This window comes from Mus caroli, unplaced genomic scaffold (assembly GCF_978045245.1).
Source record: "Mus caroli unplaced genomic scaffold, Mus_caroli_1 scaffold_2, whole genome shotgun sequence".
Lineage (NCBI taxonomy): Eukaryota > Metazoa > Chordata > Mammalia > Rodentia > Muridae > Mus > Mus caroli.
The window spans coordinates 67514029-67535847 of record NW_028227257.1 but is presented as its reverse complement, the minus strand read 5'-3'; the positions used below and the strand labels follow the sequence as shown (position 1 = coordinate 67535847).

At 40.9% G+C, this 21819-nt stretch overlaps 1 protein-coding gene across 2 annotated transcripts in view; it reads right to left on the bottom strand.

Annotated features, from left to right (window-relative positions):
- Ryr3 (ryanodine receptor 3) overlaps positions 1–21819 on the bottom strand; it is a 569960-nt gene that overhangs the window by 324456 nt on the left and 223685 nt on the right. Inside the window, exon 4 of one of the 2 annotated variants that reach the window (XM_029469442.1) lies at positions 20935–20955. The exons of the other annotated variant lie outside the window; for it this stretch is intronic. Within the exon in view, the coding sequence (XP_029325302.1) occupies positions 20935–20955 (21 nt within the window). The remainder of the gene's footprint in view (positions 1–20934; positions 20956–21819) is intronic. 2 annotated transcript variants of the gene reach the window in all.

Below are 21819 nucleotides of genomic sequence, written 5' to 3'. Positions count from 1 at the left end.
CCATGCTGTGTGTGTGGATGCCAAAAGTGGACATGGGTTATCTTTATCAATTACTTTCCACCTTATTGTTTTGAGACAGGATCTCTCATTAAGCCTGACTGGTTGGCTAGCTAGCCAGAGAGCTCCTGGGTGCCTCCTGCCTCTTCTTCCCAGTGCTGAGATTGCAGGTCCAAGCTTCCGTGCTTGGGTTATATGCATTGGGGATCTGATTTCACGTTCCTATGTTTATACAGCAAGCACTTTACCCACTGAGGCATCTCCCATGGACCACCATCAGGGGAATTTTACCATTTGACTTCTCTAGTCCAAAAGCATCTTTCCTACATCCCATCCTTTCAGAGCGGCAGACTGGCTGCCCAAGGCACTGTCTGTAGTTTTATCTGTCCATCCTGTCCCTTCCAGGCATGGCAATGAGCGACACAGAGGACAAGAAGCAGGTGGTGGGGAGAGAAACAGAGGTCTGGATAGTAAACGGTAAGTGGTTTCATCTCAGTTCTATTTGAATTAGCAGAATTGCTCTGTCAAAGAGATCCCCCCCCCCATGTCATACAATGCGCCTAAAGAGAAAAAAGACAAATGTGGTATATTGAAAAGAAGCTGATGACTAAATATAAATGTGGCTGTGCTCTCCCTCCCCCTGCCTATAGAAATATTTAAGTGTTCTCAGACTTTAATACCATGTCGGATTACATGGCTCTTCACAATATTTCCAAATTTCATGAAATCATTTGCACTAACTTCAGCTGTATTTACAAATGTGTCAACACCTTACGTTAAAATTAGATGTACTAAATCATTTTACATCTTGTCTGTCTGACTGGAATTGTCCCTATGAGCTTGTATCCTTACAACTTAACTGATGCTTCCAGTGGCTCATACTGAATGCACATACTCCTAACATGAACAAGTAACTAGATTAGGTGTCCTGCTATTGTCTATGGGTCCCTTCCTTTCCAATTTTTCTGTGTTCCTATCAGCTCTGTAATTATAACGAACCAAGAGTTGCTGACACTAAACAGTATTATGGAGTGGTTTGGGCTTCTTCTCTTCTGGTACTTCTAGAAACATTGATAGGACTTCAGCTTTTCATTAATAATGCTACCAGAAAAAGAAAGGAATTTAGATGCCCAATGGAATTGAATGTTATTTTGTTCTGTAGACCCTTGGAGCCTCCCGTTCTAGCTTCCCTCTCATATTAGACTGTGGTTTCCAGATGCCAGGGGATTTAAGAATCACCAGGCCCCCAGTCCAGAGTACTAATTTCAGTAGGTCTGGGGCTACCCTGAGAATCTGTATTTCTAGCAAGGTCTAGATGATACTGATGCTGCTAGTCACAGGACAAGATTTTGAGAATTACTTTCTTAGAGGACTGGATATTTGTGGCACTACTATGTCAGAGGAGTCTTCTATTATGATCATGTGCCATGGAGTAAATGCTATTTATGAATATGGTACCTTACACACTACCACAGCATCCCCACAACATCTCAAGATAGTAATGAATGTCACAATTTAGATTTAAGGAATTTGGCATCTAAAGAAGGTGCCTTGCCTTATGTGTCACAGTTGATACAATAGTACCATATCCATTGGGGTTAATGATGGATCTGAACCTCATTTTTCTAATGTGTGCACAGTAACTGCTCCAATGATAAGAATATAGAAACATCTTCCCTGGGGCTCATATATCAGGAATGTAATGGGCTCAAATCCTATGGTAGATACAGAACACAAAGTGGCACACAGGAAACAACTCTTGATATTAACTACTGCTGCAATAACAATGCCCCCAATTTTACAGCCACGTGAACTGACACATAGATTAAATAACATGTTCAAAATCAGACAGATCCCAAGTGCAGAGGCTGGACTTAACAAAGTGTATTCAACCATTCACCACACTATTGCCATTTCTGTAGCGAGGTAAGGGAGATAAACTTAGCGCCCCCCTCCCCCCCAAAAAAACCCATCAGGTTGCACGTAGAAAACAGCAATGCCTATTAAAGAAGTGAAGCAAGAGGTTTTGCACTCCTTAGACCAAGAGGGTGAAGAGTATGTGTCACAGATGTCTCGACTGAAAAGGCAGACCAACCACAGACTGCTAACAGAAAGAGGCATCGACACAGGTAGATTGCATCTTGGAAGTAGGAGTGTGAATTATACTTGAACATTTACAGCCATTCAGTAGTTGGTTCAATGCCCATGGACAGAAAGAGCTGGTATAAATAGGGATGTGGAGACGGACTCATCAGGATAGTCAGGACCACGACTAACTTGCTCACTGCATGGACTCTGTCACACAGCCATCAGGGCACCATAATAGTTTATGAGAGGATGGTGTCACAGTCAAAACCGTGGAAGGGAAGTCAGTGGTAGATGAACGGAGGAGTCCAGCCCAAGGGACAGGAAGAATTACTCTCTCATTTGGTCTCTTTCACAAGGGAAGGAACAAACAAATTGAGGAGAGATGCTATTCTTTACTCCTTTCTCTCAACCAATCTAAAACAAAGATTGGTATCACTTTAAAAAGCATTCTTCAGGCAAACACTCAGCCACCCACTGCTCCTAGTCCTTGAGACTGCATTGTGTCTCATCAGCCTATGGTAACAACGTCCAAAATGTGCCTGCTGAAGTAAGACGTGGGCTAGCGCCACCCCATCTAAAGATGTAAACTGCAGATTTACTTTCTTGCTACAAACCCTCTAGAGGCTTGCTATCAAGTTAGTAGTCTGATGTTCCCACAATGGCATCCAATTTTCCATATCAGGATTGTAAATTATTCCCTGAGAGGCCATGCAGTGAATATGTTAAGTTCTGTGATCTCTCTCACAGTTACCAGTCACACCTCACAGAGTTCTGAAAAGAATTGGTTCAAAATTTATAAGCCATTCTTAAACCCTAGCAAACCGTACAAATAGATACTCAGGCTGAATTTGACTGCTGACTGTAAGTCACCAAACCTTACCCTCCCTGAGCTGGCCCTCTTCCACCACTCTGACTTCGTGTGTCAGGAACATGCCCCCTTTTGCTCCTGCTCTAGTCATTCTGACTGTTCTGCATCTCTTAGATAATCTCACTCTTACCACAGGCCCTCTGTTCATGCCTTTCCTTCTCAGAATGTAAGTCTTCCATTGTTCTCACAGCCTGCCTCTACCTTCTTTTCACTTCTCCACCCAAAAACGTCTCATCACACAAGTCTCCTCTATCACTCTTTACAAGAAGACAGTCTCCCTCCTTCACTGCCTTCTGTTTTATCATGAGCCGATGTGAATTGGTAAGTTAATTTTGGTATGTATCTGTCCTTCCTTCCCCAAGAAATAAAGGAACCTCCATGAACATTCAAACTAAAATGTAGTGTCTCTGTCATCTCAATGCCACTTGTATCAGAATCAGATGAATTGGAGACACAATTCTCACAAAGAATTCCTAAATGAACGAATAAACAATTGGTGGATGTGGCCTTGGGTCTTCATTTTGCATGTCAGAAAAAAAAGAGACATAGGAAATTTAAAATGCTTCCCATGGCTGCCTTGAAAGTGTGAGCGGGAATCTGAACTTGGGGCTAAGAATACATTTTATTAACTCTTTTGATATTACCTCTGGACTAGTACTTCAGGAAAGACAATCACATCTATGAGGTAGTGTAGTAAAAAATATTAAAAATCTAGGCCTGGGGTTTCTACCCTGCCTTAGGTTATTGAGTTCCCAGATTTAAAAAAAAAAAAAAAACATACACACAGCCTTTATATTCACAAGATGCTCTAAACAATACCAGAGATGGGCAGCTGTCTACCCTCTATGCTGTTAGAATCTACTTTCCTCTCGATAACCCTGAGTTATTACTTATTATTTACTATGTTCCATCTGAGCTGCTCTCATCTCCAATTGGCCAGCCCACCTGATCACATTTTAATGGGTCAGCTAACCTACAACAGCTTCTTATTTCTGCCTCTCCTCCACATTCTTCATCCTTGTGGTCCCAAGTTTGGGAAACCTAAACCCCACCTATGACTCTTCTGTCCAGCTATTGGTTATCAGCATCTTTATTTACCAACAGCAATTAACTGGGGGCAGGATCACTCATTGCCTTCCATGTGGACTCTCCTGTCTTTGGGGCAACCAGACTTGGGGCAAATTAGCATTAGAATACGAGCAGCATTAGGCCAACCCACAACAAGGTAGTGCCTATACCTCAAGACTGTGAGACCTTCTTCTAGTGGTTTTCTCATTCCTGACATGATTGTCCTTGAATGTCACCACTGGCAGAGAAATAGAGATATTCTTGGAGTCACTCTATGATATTAGGGCACACCAGGGAAGAACTGATAAAAGGGAGGCTCGTTTCTATGACTAGAGGGAGAATGTTGCCCTAGACACTTAATTCAATCTTCTTACCTGTAATTTCAAGATTAATTTTCAGTATAGACAGTTTTTGTAGTTTCCAAAGAATCATGCCTTTCATGAAGTTAAACCAGAAATCAAGACTACAGAGGCAGAAAGCCTGCCTTCTATCCAGCTAGGAATGCTTCAAGATTGTTACATATCTAAACCAACTTGTTCTGTGACTGAAATGCTCATTTCTAGTGTGTGTGTGTGTGTGTGTGTGTGTGTGTGTGTGTGAGCTCCTAGGCCCTAAGAAGCATTCTAAGAGGACCACAGGATGGCTCCCTGGGAATCTATGATGACCCATCACACTTCAAGGGCCACAATCCTGGAAGGCCCTGCAGAGTGTGGTGTTGTTGCTTTGAGTGTTTTCTTCCTTGCCTATTCCACATCTCACTTTGGTTCCACTCAGGCCATATGTGTGTGTGTGTGTGTGTGTGTGTGTGTGTGTGTGTGTAGATTGCAGGACACAGTAGATGCATTTGCATAGCACAAAAGTATGAATTTCTCTTGATAGAAGAGAGCTAAATAATAATGGTGCCATTTAAATATAGGACAATGAAAGTGAATAAGCTAAATAAGCTAAATGAGTAGCAGGCATAAGCTAAAGCAGGTAACTCCACAGAGTCAGCTAGTTCAGTTGTTTTTACCACGAAAGGCTCAACTCATGACTGTTATAAATTACTAAGATTTTAATAGCCTGCTTATGTGAGTAGAACCTTTAAAAAGAAACAACAGACATTATTGGGTAAAATTTCAGATACACCGTGGAAAGGTACACTGTGGTATTCAGAATGGCAAAAGTAATATTTGTAATTGTTTATTCTCCAAAATTTCACTTATAGCCTCTGTATAGTTTCAGTTAAGAGTAAGAGACTAGCTTGGAGTTCAATAGAATTCTTAGTGAAATTAATGCTGAAATATGAACAGTAAGACATTTTTGTTCTGAAAGGGAACTCTTATAAAGTACCTTTAAGCAAAATTGGCTAATTCACCCTGCTACAGATTCACAAAGAAGCACATGGCAGGCACAGGCAGTCTGTATAGATCTAACAATGTGGACCATAAACTATAAGGAGGCAGTTCTTGTACAGGAGAGAGGCAGAATTAAGCCATGTCTCCTGCGAGTGGCTAACAAGTCAGTGGCTAGCGAGAGGATAACAACATCAGATCATGGAGAGTAAGAGAGTTAAATATTCCACTTTAAAATGAACTCATAGAACAACTAGCATACAATTAACGTTATCTACATCCTTTGCTGATGTGGTAGTCAAGTACATCCTAGAACTTACCTGTGCTCTGAAGCAACATGAGAATTCAAAAGAAACAAAAGGCAGATAAGACTCTATCCAAAGCAATGAGCACCAGAAAAACAGAAACTGAAACACTTAATAAACTACACAAAGCTTTTGTGTCACTGTGACAAAGAGGTTCACAACTCATTGAAATGTGGTAGGAAACCAAGCCTTGACTAAAGAAGTCGGCTAATGCTATGAATTAATGATACCGAACAGAATAAAGTGAAACCATATAGAAACACTGTAAAACTTCTTTTAACAATGAAAGGAATTGCAATTATATGATCTTGGCTATATCACTTTATATCTACAAAATGTGCAAAATCAGAAGGAAAAATGGTGTGTAAACTGTAGTTTAGCTGATACAAGCCTGAGTATGTTGGCACCATGCAATTCGGTAGGATATAAAAAGAGCCACAAAGAAGTCTATAACCTCAGTCAGAGTCATTTTACTCCTGAGAATAATTCAAAAGGAGCAAGAATGAATGCATGCAGCCATGGCAAAGGGCCTTATAATGGTCATGGCAAAACTGAAGGGAGCCTGGCAATAATCTAAATATGCCACAGAAATAATCTAATAAATCATGGGAATTCTTTGGGATGTCCTAGCACGTAGTCATTAAAGGCTGCTATCAGCAGGGGTAGGTAGAAACAGAAAATGCTATGATACAGCAGTACGACAAGACGCAGAATGCAAAGTATTTTCAAGTACTGCTTATACACACACATATATGATAAGAAAATCTATAGAAGTGTAATAGCCAGAACACAGAATATGGCTTAGGCAGACAAATGCTTGCCTTGTAAGCACAAGGACCCAAGTTTGATCTACAGATCCCACATAAAACATACTGGGTGTGGTACGGAATGGTTGTAACCTCAGTGTTGGGAGTTAGGGGCAGGTAGAATTCTGGGGCTTGCTAGACAGCCAGCACAACCTGCCTGGTGTGCTTCAGGTTCAGTGAGAATCCCTGTCAATAAATCAATATTGCAATTAATTGATTGATTAATGGTGTATAGTATTTTAGGAACAACACCTAGGTTCTCCTTTGGCCTCCAAATGCATGTGCATGTATATTTGAACACACACATTATTCATGTGCACCTGTACACACATGTACTCATCCACTCATGAAGAGGCATGCACATGTAAACACACACACATACTCACACACATTTGAACATGCAGACACACATGCATGTTCGCCTGCAAACACAAGCACTTACCTACAGACAGACACACATACATGAATGTATACACACATGCATGTGCACCTGCACACACACAAACGATCAACCAGCCACGTTCATGGTTGCAGAACATGTACTTTATCCTGCTCTAAATTTTTATTTCCCACTCTTACCACATCATCTTCTCAATAAAATTTATACATGTGTCTATAAAGGACAGGATGCTGTACGTATTTAAAGAAACGTGCTTCTGTGAACATACTAAGTTTATTTGTAACCCTTACTTGCTCAAGGGTGCAGTTTCTTTACCAGGGTCTTCAGTAAATAACTGAGCCTGAAAGGAAGACATGGATGCAGTGCTACTCTGCTTGGTTTTAGATACTGTCTGTAGAGTGCTATGCTCCAATCTGGTGTTACATGAAAAACTCAGAGAAGACACATGAGTTATCTTTATTTTGTTTTTGGAGTCTTAGCTCCAGGTTCTGTAGGGGAAAATCTCTTGCCACAAGGTGCCCCAAACCATGCATGGGTCTCAACCCAGGTGCTCCTTTGAACCTGTAGGTTCCTCTCTTTGGATCCCACTCTAGTTTCTGAGGACTTGGTTCTCCACAATCCCTTGTTTCTCAAGGTTCCCTTGTGCAGTTAACAGATGCCAGACTTGTCTACAGCTATAGGCCTGAGGAACACCAAGTCCAGCCAAATTCCAATTCAGTCCAACAAGCTGTCTTCCGTGAGGGATAGAGAGATGGGGTGAGCAATACACCACTCCAGCTCTGAGGACACCAAAGGAACCAGTGAGAATTTTCAGGTCTTAGACTACGAATGCCTAGGAATCAGAACAAGCATTCCTCCTTAATTACAGTGAAAGACAGACTTTGCTAAAACACAGTAGAACTCAGAAAGAACATTTCAGAGAAGGAGGGCCATTAGCACAGGTTAATATGACTTATGATTAGGAGCTAATCACCTAATGAGACAACAGAAATATTTTACAGGTATCATAATTCCATCCTAAATCTGTGTGAACTCCAAAGAATCCAAATAAAGGGTACTTAACTTTCTTCTCTATTGTCAGACCCAAATTCTGTATTTCCTGAGCTGGAGAGAGAGAGAGATATTCTCTCCCTTCAAAGATTCTCTATTGTAGAGAGTCAAAATGTGACATGAGAATAAGGCACCCATTTGTAATTTGACACTTTGATTTTTCTACTCATTACTGTTGATTATGAGTCTAGAACCAGCAGTCTGTGGTGCCTGAGTTGCTAGCTGCAGAAAGCAATGGGATGGAATCCCTCCTACATGTGGGGCGGCTCAGTCAAAGCCGTGCTAACTTTAGAGCAGTGGTACTCAACCTGTGGGTTGTGAACCCTCACAGGAGTCACATATTTGATATCCTGCGTATCAGATACTTATATTATTATTCATAATAGTAATAAAATTACAGCCATGAAATAGCAATGAAATAATTTTATGGCTGGGGTCACCACAACATGAGGAACTGTATTAAAGGGTCACAGCATGAGGAACATTGAAAACCGCTGCTTTAGACAAAAGTACTTGAAAGAAGGCCTTCACATTCTGGGCATCTTCCAGGGCCTCTTAGGATACTAATGAAAATCCAAATCATGAGACAGAATTTTGATGAAGTTCTGGTAAGAGGAAGATGGTAAAGCTCCCGTTTCCTGAATCCCACATTCAGAGCCTTCTCACTTGAGGTTAGTTGATGCGGAGGAATCATTAGGATAGAACATACCTGGAGTTACAATGAATGCTGCGTGTGATGGTGCAAAGTCTAAGGTGACCACTATTCCATCTGCTTCTAAGCTATTGTCCCAAAGGCACCAGAGTGACTGTGATCCCAGGGAACCTCACCTCTCTCGCCCCAGTGCTGTTTCTCACTGTCTCTTCATGTGACAGCACTGTTGAAACCTTGAAGACAGTGCAGAGAGACTGGCCTTCTATGATCTTTATTTTTAAATATAAGCATTTACTGCTGAAAAAACTTAATAGTCTCCCCCCAATCATGCCTGCCAGTATATGTCCCATTCACCATTCTCCTGCTTTAGGGTTTACTGAATCCAGCCAACCCTTCCTCTTGGAAGCATCTAGGATGATGTTTCCTGGAAGAGAAGATGGTCCAAGCACTTAGTTCATGTTATTAATTTTATAATATGATGAAAGTATTCTAAGACAGTAGAGACAAAGGCCAGAGTCTGGTGTAAGAAACTGAGAATTATGGGTGATCAGGGTCAATGGAATATGGATATGAAAATAAATAAGGAAAACAATTCTAACAAAAAAAAAGCAACTGCTTCACTTCTTCCCGAAGTATGCTTGCCATTGGGTGCAGAAACACAACAGCATGAGAAGGCTCTTCCAGGATTCCTACCTGGCATTTGTTGTGCTTGGGTCTGGTCCATGGGGTAAGGTTAAATTGGCTTGGGTCACTTAGAGACTGGTGATGTGGAGATAAAGTTGGTTCTTTCTCTGAAACCAAATGATCTGAGAAGGCAAAGCCCCTGGATGTTGTACGATTAACCCCTGATGGCCTGGCTAAAGATAGCTAAGGAATCTTCCTTCCAAATCTTCAAGACCAAGTATTGGTTGGTGAAAACATGATGATAAAGCATATGCTTATTACATATGAAGCTTTGGTTCAGGTCCCAAAGCTGACAAACATTTTGGCTTCTAAGCATTGCTGTAGCTTTGTGCAGCCATTTCCTTGCTCCCTGGTCTGAGCATCTGTGGCTGGTGAAATGGCACTGAGTTCCCTGGTAGGCCTAGGATGTGACAAGGACTGTGTGGCTCTTCTAAGATGCTGCCACACTTTTCTCTGAGTATACGTGCTACAGGGCAAGCAGACAGTGGGGATGCCAGCTCTAATACACGGTTCTTACTATGGCACATTTAAAAGAACGAACTGACAGGAGATATTTGTCAAGCTACTGGTGACATTTAGACTGATGACAAGTATACTTTGGAAAGAAATGAGCCAATTACTGTTTTTATTAGAATTAATTTTCCTCCTTTCTTCCATATCTAACAAATTTCTTAGAATCAGACACTGCCAAGTTCATTCTTCACATAAAAGGACCCAGCAGCCAGATCTGCTTTCAGTTATAGCCCTGGTTCTTATCTGAACTACCCATACTCAGATCACTGGCGAAATAGTGAGCCAGTGCCATACAGGGTGAGGACCAGGAACTTTGCCCAATAATTTCCTTTTACCAAATTTAATGTATAATCAATATTTCCTACTAAGAATCTAACATCAAAAGGTCAGAATACCATGAATTGAAAATTTTAACATTATCTCTATTATTTCTCTCTACTAAAGCATTAGTTTGTCTCAGGGACTGACAGATTTAAAAATAGGAATTTTTAAATTACACGCAATAAGTCCTACTGTGTGCATTGTAAAGCACCTCAAACTAGCTATAATTTGCTGTCTGACTCTGTTTCTTTTCTGAAGTTCTTACAGATAATGTTTACCTTTTCTTTTCTAAGCATCCTGTATCAACAACTATTCTATATTTCCCATCTTTCTGTCCCTGCTGTACTCAACCCACTATGATCTTGCTGTATAAAGATGAGTTCTTGCTTTTTTCTCTACGTTGATCTAATACACCTGAACCCACCATTATATCCCTTAAACAAAACAGCTTCAGTTCTCCTAGGAGTACAGCAAGTGACACTGGGTAGAGAAACTCCTTCTCTGAGCTCTGTGTACATGGAGCCTGCAGATAAAAGGTTAGCTGACCCTGACTCTTAACTCCTGTATCAGGACAAGATGCTGCTCTGAGGGCATCATGTTTCTGAACCTCTTGTGGTGTCATTATAAAGAAGGAATCCTGGGTCACTGCTATAAGCCAAAGTCCCAACTTTGCACGCAAACAAAACAAAGAAACCCACAACACAAAAAGTAGACCACTTTCCTAAGATTTTGACTTCATGGATCTGAAGTGGGCCTGCCTATCATGGTAATAACCATTCTGGGGTGTGGGGGGGCATAGATATATGTATACTAAGGCTTAACTATAGATCCTCGTGCACAGCAGATAAATGCTCTACCATCAAGTTGTATCCCTAGAGTGATTCTCAGGTTCTCACAGCCATGCTCAAGATCCACACTTCTGGAACTTTCCAAGCCATTCTGGACCATGGGATTAGCATGACACTTGATAATTAGTAAGTACTCTACTCTCAGAAGCATCCTGTTGGACTCATGACGAATTTCTCCAGAGCTCTATAGATGCATTAAACTAATACTGTTGCTTCCCAATGGCTTTGATAATTATAGAACTGATACTATACCCTCTCTGCCATGGTCTCAACTTTGTTGCCATACATATGACACATGGAAAGACATATAGCTCTATTGTAAAATCTATATGTTGGGAGGACTCGGGACTGAGCAGCCTTGAAAGAGGAAGAGTTTCAGTCCCCCCGTCCCCAGTTACCCTTCGTCCACACAGCCTCACAACATTAGCTGTCATCTAGATCCTTATGTGCCTCTTGTGCAATCTGGGTCTTGCTCATCACCCCATAGCCCTCAAAACATAGATGGAGATGAAGTTGGGGTAATTGAGTGCACTAGGAGACAAGGATTGGCATTTCTTCTATGACACATGCTGCCTTCAATACTGGAATCAATCACCTCTGATCTACTGCTGTCACCCTGGCTTTTGTGTATTACAGGTCTTGCAGGCCTTTAAGGTACGCCTTCCTCGGAATTCTGCACTCTCATCTTCTCTCCTCCACTTCTGTCTGTGTCTGCTGAGTTGGTGTCTCTCTGAGTGGTAAATAATTTAATACTTGGGCAGTTCTTTTACTGGCTTCTTTCAAGAGAACTTCCAGAGACCTAGTTTAGATTTAAGTGTTCCTTTCACCACCTAGATCTTCTGATGGATGGGAAAAAAAGAAAAAAAACCCTTCGTTTTAAAATCATTTTTTTTTCTCTACATCTGTGAGTGGAAGCTGGGAACGGAATAGAGCACGCACCCTCTGATCTATTTTCTTCCCATTGTGTGTAAAAAGGGAATTTATCAAACTGACGTGGAGAAGATAGCACATTGGCCTGATAGCAAAACCTGACTTCCCCAAACCACGGGGCCTCATGGCTTTGCTGCAAGAGAAGAAAGCACTGTAAGTGGCATTCCCACAAAGTTCCCAGGGAGCGGGCCAACCACTCCCATAGATACCACTGCTCATAATTTAGGGGAAATTAGAAAAAAAATCTATAAGATTAATGAAACTAAAACTCAGTTGCATTCATTTGCCTTTCTGTTTTTGTTTTTCATTTTCCCTTTTCGTGGAGGGGAAAACCCAAGTCAGTTCTTTCTCCATGGGTTTTGTGGTTCCTAGTAATGCAACGTGATAACTTGATTCTGAAAAGAGCATTGTGGAAGTCACTTCTTCCACTGGGTGGGGTTGCTGCTGATCGGGGTCTCAAGAAACTCTAAGAGTAATCACATATAGACTGAAAATAGTTGTGAGTGGGTAGCCCTCAGTGAGAAGCAGATCTGGAGAGAGAGGTGGACAGACTGGAATTACTCCTTTATCTGGTAATCATTTCACAGCCCCATTATTGATACATACCAATAGCTATGTATGTAGCTTGAAGCGTCAAGAAAGGATGCCCTTCTTGCAGACCACCTTAGAAGACTATGTCAGGAGATGGAAAAGGACCACAGAAATGTTCTTTATTAAGTGAACAGAGTAATACAACATAGATGTCTGCTATCTCAAAGAGAACACATTGTCTTATTAGGTTTTCATATTTAAACAAGGTGTGGGGAAAACAGAGGCTAGATTTTCTTCATCACTGTAAATGATACATCCCATGTTCTTTACACAAATAAAGTCTTATACTGCCATTAAGGAAATTTTCTTCTGACTAGACCATATTTCCTCCAATCTCACACTAACGGGGATTGGCTTGCGACTGGTAATGGCACGAGATATGCCTCGTGCCAGAATTAGCCCTAAAATTAACCTCAGTGAAACAAACTCTGAGACATTAAAGAGTTGCTCAATTTCTGTCTTGTGAAAGTTGTCATCCTAAAATAACACACTTGTTTGGATCAATCAGGGAGGGACTGGGAGTGTAACATAAAATGATGCCTGTATTTTGGAATATACCTTAAGAGATAGAAGAATGAAAGATGATACTGATTGTCCAGAGGATGGCGGATTGTGAAAAACAGTCATTGTAGTGAACATTTAAATTTCCAAGTGAAATCTTGTAGCAGTGTTTTTCAAACTCTGCTAAACCCAAATTGATGTTATTTTGACATTAGATTATAAAATAAAGATGCAAATTAGAAAAGCTGTTTGGGATGTGAAAGAATCTGGGTGGTGTGCTTTAGTCCTGACACTGAGTTTCTATAAAGCCAGTCTGTAATACTGCAGGTGCTCCAGCTGATACAGAATGCTGTGCAAGGTCTCATGGGCTACAAACAAAATGGTCCAGTGCCAGTTGGACCCTGCTTAAGGAGATACAGGAACATCAGGGATGTCATATAATCTGACTCAGCAACTTCCTGCTTAGGAGCCCCTGGGGTGTGTAAGAAAATAAAATTGTGGATTTAGCCTGAAGTTCTTCTTCCTAGATCAAGTTTGTGCATATTAAGCAGATCTCACAGATATCAACTCTTTTTGCATTGGAGGGCTGCATATCTGTATGTGTGTGAAAAACACAACCATCGGCGGTGGATGTACCTCTGTAGAGGTAACAGAATGTGCAGAAAAATTGAAGTAGCCATTACTGAACAGAGCATGGGAGATATGAAACATGAAAATAATTTTTTTGGCACATGTCGTAACATACAGCAGTGAAAATTTCACTCTTTAGAAGGATGTACTTCAGGAACTAATTTTTAAAGTAAACATAGATTATAAAAATAAACATAATAGGCTGTTTTTCCTCTGTTAGAGTTGTATTTTAATAGCAGAGTCTAATAAAAGAAATAAGAAGATAAATACAAACACATTTCTTTTGTGCAGGAGGATAAGTTCAGAAATGGCATCTTCCTAAATGTTGCGTGATATTATTATGCACTAGGAAAACAAAAACCTGTTTACCTTTGGAAAAGGCACTCAAGTCAGGTCAATGTATTTAGGCAAAGATAGATAATTACCTACTGACTGCCAAAAGGGACTAGCAGAATAACACCGCATCTGAAATTCCTGCAAGGAAAATACTGATGATGCAGAAAGCAGTTAGAGTTGGACCCGAGAGGATCAGGGATTTAGCACTATGAATTGGCTGTTTTCCAGTGCACTGGGAACAGTAGAATCTAATAAAAATCTAATAAAAATTACGAATAAAATCAATACAGCTAGAGGTGAAGTCAGCATAGTCTATGTGGCTCCACATGAGGGGAGAGACAAGCATCTGGAAAGGATTTGTGTCACTGGAAAAGATTAGGGTTATGAGGAAGGGTGGGGGGTCCATGTGGTAGGTTCATCTGATACTGTTTTCTGGAATAAGCCTGGGACCAATACTGAGCCACTGTTCCTCCCACTGACTGTGGCTGAAAACAGCCAGCAAATCATGCATTGCATCTTGGTTTTCACACCTATGGAACGCATCCAAACAGATGCCCAACAGGAGCAATACACTGGGAAATAGCAGTAGTTCATCCTCTTGGCAACCTGGGTCAAATGTTATCACTCCTGGTATCTAAACTCTTTCAGGGCTTTCAGAATCAATCCTGGGGAATGTCTACCACAATAAGATGCTAGGTATAAATATGGGGTCAAGACTAGCCACAAAAATTGATAACTGAACAGAGCAAAAGGTTTAGATATGCTATGCTGTTTAATATCCTCTCTCTCTCCCCCAGTGTTAGCAAGCCACAGTTTATGTTCGTATAGAAGATCCTGGGCCCATTTCTAGACTGAAAGAATATGCATTTGAGACACTGGATCATTAATTCTGAGATCCAGGTAAATTTTAAACTTGGACCAGCATTTGGAGATAGTCTTTACTAAGTTGGCATGGGAAAAGCCCACGGGGAAGATAAAATGTAAAAGTTGTCAGGGTAGCAAAGAATGGAGACACAGTTGTTCACACTGCAGGGATGAGGTGTCTCTCCATCCTCTGCGGCTGTGCTTTGAACTGCAGAGCAGAGCAAAGCCTTTCCTTTTAGAAAATCGACGCCACAGCCTTCTCTGCATGGCTGACTCAGTCATCACAGTTGAGCTATCTGTACCTATAAAACAAATGAAATCTGGAAATTTCTGTACTTTAAAAATAACTGAACATCTCTAAGAACAAGCCATAATTTTAGGAAACCATTGAGATAGATACACAGAAAAGCAGTATGTTCTGCTCAACTTCCTCAGAGCAAAGTTATGAAAACAGCAATATTTAAGGGCAGTACTGCCACAGATTTACACCTCCTGCCCATTCCACATACAGTGAGCAGGACTCGGGCAAGTCAGAAATACAAAGATCTTCTAAAGCAAACTCCCAAGGACCCATTCTTAATTTTCTCCTTTGGAACAAAGCTTTGTTTTGTCTTGACACCCACTGCTCCCCCCCCCCCCCCCCGAATCCTCAGCCCAAGCGGAAAAGGAACAACAACTAAAGAAACACTGATTGCTACCTTTTGCCTCTGCAAATGCTATACCAGTCTCTGCAGAAGAGGGGTCAGCTTTACATCTGGGTCTTCTAGACCTTCTGGTATTTATTTCTGCTGTCTTCCCACTGCTATTCACCATCTCAGATGCTTACAAGTTCTCCAGATAGACAGTGACTACTAGGGGATGAGACACTTGCCACAGGTTCCCACTCAAGTGAAGATTACACTGCCCTACTGGGATCAAGAACTCTCTGGCATTCAGCTAATTTTTTTTTACTCACATCTCCAAATTGGTGGGGATTTTTTTTTCTTTTTCTTTTTCTTAGATATTTTCTTTCTTTACATTTCAAATGTTATCCTGTTTTCTCATTTCCCCTCCCAAAGCCCCCATATCCCATCCCCCCTCCCCCTGTTCATTAAACCACCCACTCCTGCTTCCCTGTCCTGGCATTCCCCTATACTGGGGCATTCAGCCTTCACAGGACCAAGGGCCTCTCCTTCCATTGATGTCCCACAAGGCCATCTTCTGCGACATATGCAGCTGGAGCCATGAGCACTTCCATGTGTACTCTTTGGTTGGTGGTTTAGTCCCTAGGAGCTCTGGGGGTACTGGTTGGTTCATATTGTTCCTCCTATGGGGCTGCAAACCCCTTCAGCTCCTTGGGTACTTTCTCTAGCTTCTCCATTGGGGACCCTGTGCTCCATCCAATGGTTGTCTGTGAGCATCTACTTCTGTATTTGTCAAGCACTGGCAGAGCCTCTCAAGAGACAGCTATATCAGGCTCCTGTCAGCAAGTACTTGTTGGCACCCACAAGAGTGTTTGGGTTTGATGTTTGTATATGGGATGGATCCCCAAGTGGGACAGTCACTGGATGGCCTTTCCTTCAGTTTTTGCTCCATCCTTTGTCTCTGTATTTTGATCCCCCTTCTAAAAAGAACTGAAGTATCCACACTTTGATCTTCCTTCTTCTTGAGCTTCATGTGGTCTGTGAAATGTATCTCGAGTATTCTGAGTTTCTGGGCTGATATCCACTTATCAGTGAGTGCATACCATGTGTGTTCTTTTGTGGTTGGGCTATGTCACTCAGGATGATATTTTCTATTTCCATCCTTTTGATTATGAATTTCATGAATTCATTGTTTTTAATAATTGAGTAGTACTCCATTGTGGAACTGAGAAAGGCAGTCTGTGTTCTGGTCAAGCAAGGCTTACTCCAGAGACCCAGTACAAAACTCTACAAGGGACAGAACGGTGAGCCACATTCCCAGACAAAGGTACCTGAGACCATGAGTCTTCAACTCCATAATCCTGTGGCTATCAGTCATGTAGACAATGTCCTAAGCTCCTGAAATTTTGGCTAGACTTCACCCCACAGTTAACCTGGCACTAGCCAGGTATGCTCCTCCCCACAGTTACCTGGCAACAGCAAGGTAGCCTAGCCCACTATAAAAGGAGCTGCTTGGCCCCTCCTCTATCTCTTAAGCTCTCCTCCTACTCTCACCTTTTGCTCCCCTTCTCCCCCTCCCTTCCCCCCCTCTCCACGTGGCCACGGCCAGCTTCTACTTCCCTACTCTTTTTCCTCTCTCTGCCTTTCTACAATAAAGCTCTAAAACCAGATCACCTCTGCTCATAGAGACCAGCCATGCTGGAGCAATGCATCTATCCTCCCACTGGGAGGCCTTCCTGTGCTCCAGCCATGGCCACCAGCCAACCCAAGCAGCCCACCAAGCTAGCAACCTGAGCTAGCCAGACTCTTGCCCTAGTGGGAACCACCTAGTGTCTTCTCCCTATGCCTCCCTCTCACATTGGCCTGGGGGCCAACTGAGCCACCCCTCTCCCCCACCCCCACCCCCATCCTGGCCCTCACTTTGTTCTCAGCTCTTCCACAACATACCTGTCCCCTCTGACCTCCATGAGGCCCAGAGACCCTGGACTGCCCCTCTCAACTCCCACAGACTGGGGTTCCGTGGCTTTCCACAGCCAGACACCCACCGGACCTGTGTGGAGAGCATGCTACTGTCCCCTGTGTCCACCTGCCCAGAGCCCTGGAACTCTGGTGGGATGTGGGTCATCTCTCCCACCTCCTTTATTTCTGCATGTGTGGTGCCCCACACTCCACTGTGTAAATATACCACATTTTCTGTATCCATTCCTCTGTTGAGGGACATCTGGGTTCTTCCCAGCTTCTGGCTATTATAAATAAGGATTCTATGAACATAGTGGAACTTGTGTCCTTATTACATATTGGAGCACCTTCTGGGTATATGCCCAGGAGTGGCATAGCTGGGTCCTTAGGTAGTATTATATTCAATTTTCTGAGGAACTGCCAGACTGATTTCCAGAGTGGTTGAACCAGTTTACAATCCCAGAAACAATGGAGAAGAGTTCTTTCTCCACATCCTTGCCAGCATCTGTTGTCACCTGAGTTTTTGATCTTAGCTATTCTGACTGGTGTGAGGTGGAATCCTCAGGGTTGTTTTGATTTGCATTTCCCTGATGACTAAGGATGTTGAACATTTCTTTAGATGCTTCTTAGCCATTCAGTATTCCTCAATTTAAAAACCACATGATCATTTCATTAGATGTTGAGAAAGCATTTGACAAAAATCCAACACTCCTTCATGATAAAAGTCTTGGAAAGATCAGGAATTCAAGGCCCATACCTAAACATAGTAAAAGCAATATACAGCAAATCAGTAGCCTACATCAAACTAAATGGAGAGAAACTTGAAGCAATCACACTAAAATCAGGGACTAGATAAGGCTGATTACTCTCTCCCTACATGTTCAATATAGTACTTGAAGTCCTAGCCAGAGCAATTAGACAACAAAAGGAGATCAAACAGATACAAATTGGAAAGGAAGAAGTCAAAATATCACTATTACTATTTGCAGATAATATGATAATGTACTTAAGTAACCCCAAAAATTCCACCAGAGAACACCTAAACCTGATAAACAACTTCAGCAAAGTGGTTGGATATAAAATTAACTCAAATCAGTAGCCTTCCTATACTCAAAAGGTAAACAGGCTGAGAAAGAAATTAGGGAAACAACATCTTTCACAATAGTCACAAATAATATAAAATATCTTGGTGTGACTCTAAGGAAGTGAAAGATCTGTATGACAAGAACTTCACATCTCTGAAGAAAGAAATCAAAGATGTCAGAAGATGGAAAGATCTCACCCCACTCATGGATTGCCAGGATTAATATAGTAAAAATGGCCATCTTGCTGAAAGCAATCTACAGATTCAATGCAATCCTCATCAAAATTTGAAATCAATTTTTCATAGAGTTAGAAAGAACAATTTCCAAACTCACCTGGAATAACAAAAAACCCAGGATAGCGAAAACTACTCTCAACAATAAAAGAACTTTTGGGGGAATCACCATCTCTGACCTTAAGGTGTACTACACAGCAATAGTGATTAAAAACTGCCTGGTATTGGTACAATGACAGGCAGGTAGATCAATGGAATAGAATTGAAGACCCAGAAATGAACCTACACACCTATGGTCACTTGATGTTTGACAAAGGAGCTAAATTCTTCCAGTGGAAAAAAAAGACAGCTTTTTCAACAAATGGTGCTGGTTCAACTAGAAGTCAGCATGTAGAAGAATGCAAATTGAACCATTCTTATCTTCTTGTACAAAGCTCAAGTCTAAGTGGATCAAGGTCCTCCACATAAATCCAGATACACTGAAACTAATAGAAAAGAAAGTGGGGAAGAGCCTAGAGGAAATGGGCACAGGGGAAAATTTCCTGAACAGAACACCAATATCTTATGCTCTAAGATCAAGAATTGACAAATGGGGCCTCATAAAATTGCAAAGCTTCTATAAGAAAAACAACACTGTCAATAGGATAAAACAGAAATCAACAGATTGGGAAAAGACCTTTACCAACTCTATATCCAATAGAGGACTAATATCCAATATACACAAAGTACTCAAGAAGTTAGACTCCAGAGGAACAAATAACCCTATTAAAATGGGGTACAGAGCTAAACAAATTGGTGTTTTTAACTAATCTTTTCCAAAATAGAAGTAAGCTATTTTCCCTAGTTCAGATAACTCTCTCTGCAAATATATAACTTAAACTCCGGTAGCTATTAAAAATGAATTATATGATCAAAGAAACTGTCTAATAAATAAGTGGAAGGGTTTCTATTTTCATAGGGTTGCTTGAATTCCAAATGTACTTTACTGATAAAAGGTAAGCAAGCATTATACCAGATTGTCCTTAAATCTGCATATCTAATAATTAGAATTTCTCCTGATGCAGAATCCAGTTTGTAAAGCTTATCTTAGTACTTACCGTCACCCACCCCACCATTCCAATTACTTATCTTTAATTCTACAGAATCTCTCATGAAAACATCAATGTTCTGGAAAAAGTTAAGATACACAAATTCTTGTTTATCCTCTATGAAAGTTTAAGAAATATGTTTAAACTTTTGCCATGAAAATATTTTTAAAAGAAAAAGAAAAACACCCATGTTAATCAGAAAGTCACCCTTTCTAAGATGGTTATTTAACAAAGCTATACTACCAGCACTTCAATATCACAGCAAGAATGGTAAGAGCCCCAGGGTATCTGTAACAATCAGCAAAGCTAAATGTTATCACGGTTACAGGACACCACCAGGACCACATAGGCATACTGGTCTTATGCGCAGAGTTAACATCAGCAGAGGATGGTATCATCACACAACAGGCAATTGCACTAACACTATAGCAAGAATTACAAAGTGGAAGATCGTAGAAGATCTGGAGCTTTAAAAATTCTGTGCATTTTTTCACTTGAAAATGTTTCTATGGGGATGTGAAGAAATGTAAAAAGCTAGTTAACCTTAATGGCTATTCTTAATTGTTGACATTAGCATTTAATTGTTCTGTTGGGTCACTTTGGGGGATATCACATGAAAAACAAAAGAATACAAAACTAGCTTTTTTCATTTTTATTATGAATTCCAGCCTTATGGATGAGCAGAGCTGGAGTTGCATAATAGTACCGGAAGTCAGAAGCACCCAGAAGCTTGAATGAAGGCAAGGCTGCACACTTCTTTCATCTCACCAAGTTCAAATCTAAGGACACAAACTATTATATCACACCAAGAAGGACAAAAAGAGAAACTTTGAAAACAACTTTCAATGTCTTGTAGGGGGGAAAAAACTGACAAAAAAAAAAAAAAGCCAAATCATGAGTCCACAGACAAGCTGTTTTCCCACTTGCACAGCAGTGGTGGGATAAGGTGCCTGGCTGGGATTTCTAAGTGTGCAGCCACCTCTCAGCTCTCCAAGACTGAAATGTGTGGTGCAGTTGTATTTTATTTTTAAAACAGCAGAAGCACAGAGAATGGAAATGCCCTGTACATTTAACAAGTAGAAGGCCCAGATTATTACAAATACAGCTGGAGTCAGGTGTTCCATGCAAAGTACATGTATATTAAGGAGGGAAAAACATACCCATTCCGAGAGGTCACTGAGCTAGCAAAACAAGAAACAAAACAGTGAATGGATATTTGAGTGAGCACGGGATTTGATGAAAGTGTTCAAATCATTTGAGGAATTGGAGGAGGCTTACTACCAAAACCAGAAACAGAACACAGTGAGAACCAAGTGGGTTGAGATGTCCAAGCTGGAGACTATTTTACCCCAGCTAGAATAAGAAGTGGCACTACATGTGAACGCATGCCTTGTGATTTTCACTCTACCTTTGTCTAGTGTTGATGTGACTAAGAAACAGTAAACACACAAAGTGTTGTAGCCTAATTCTGACTTTCTCATGATGCCATTCACATTAAAAAAATCTACCCAAGGAAAGCAGCCAGTCCCAGGCAATTTGGAAATTCTTTATCTTAGAATTAGAGTGGTGAATTAATCAACTTTTTAAAAATTAATTTTAAAGGGGTTCTGTTTTTTTTTTTTTACCATGAAGTAATGTTTTCAAGATTGAACATTTTAAATAAATACCATGCTATCAAAACAACTAGTCTGAAAAGGAAATAAAAGTTAACAATTCATTTCTTCATAAATATCATCTTACTAAAGAGACATTCAAATCCATCTATCACATTAAGTCTCTGAATCACATCACAACGTGTTCAAGAACAGTGAGAAAGTACAGGGAAAGAAGAACTAGAAAAGAAATACGTTTTGACAATTTGGTATGTAAAAAAAAAATCACATAAACCTTTAATTTGTAGTCCTCTCATTTATAACAACATTTAATTTCTCAAAAATAATGGCTGGCTGTTTGAAGAAACAAGTCTTACAGAAATAATGGAATAACTTTCCTTATGTAAAGGATTTTCCAGGAGAACCATGTTTCTAAAAGGTCAAAGTATATGA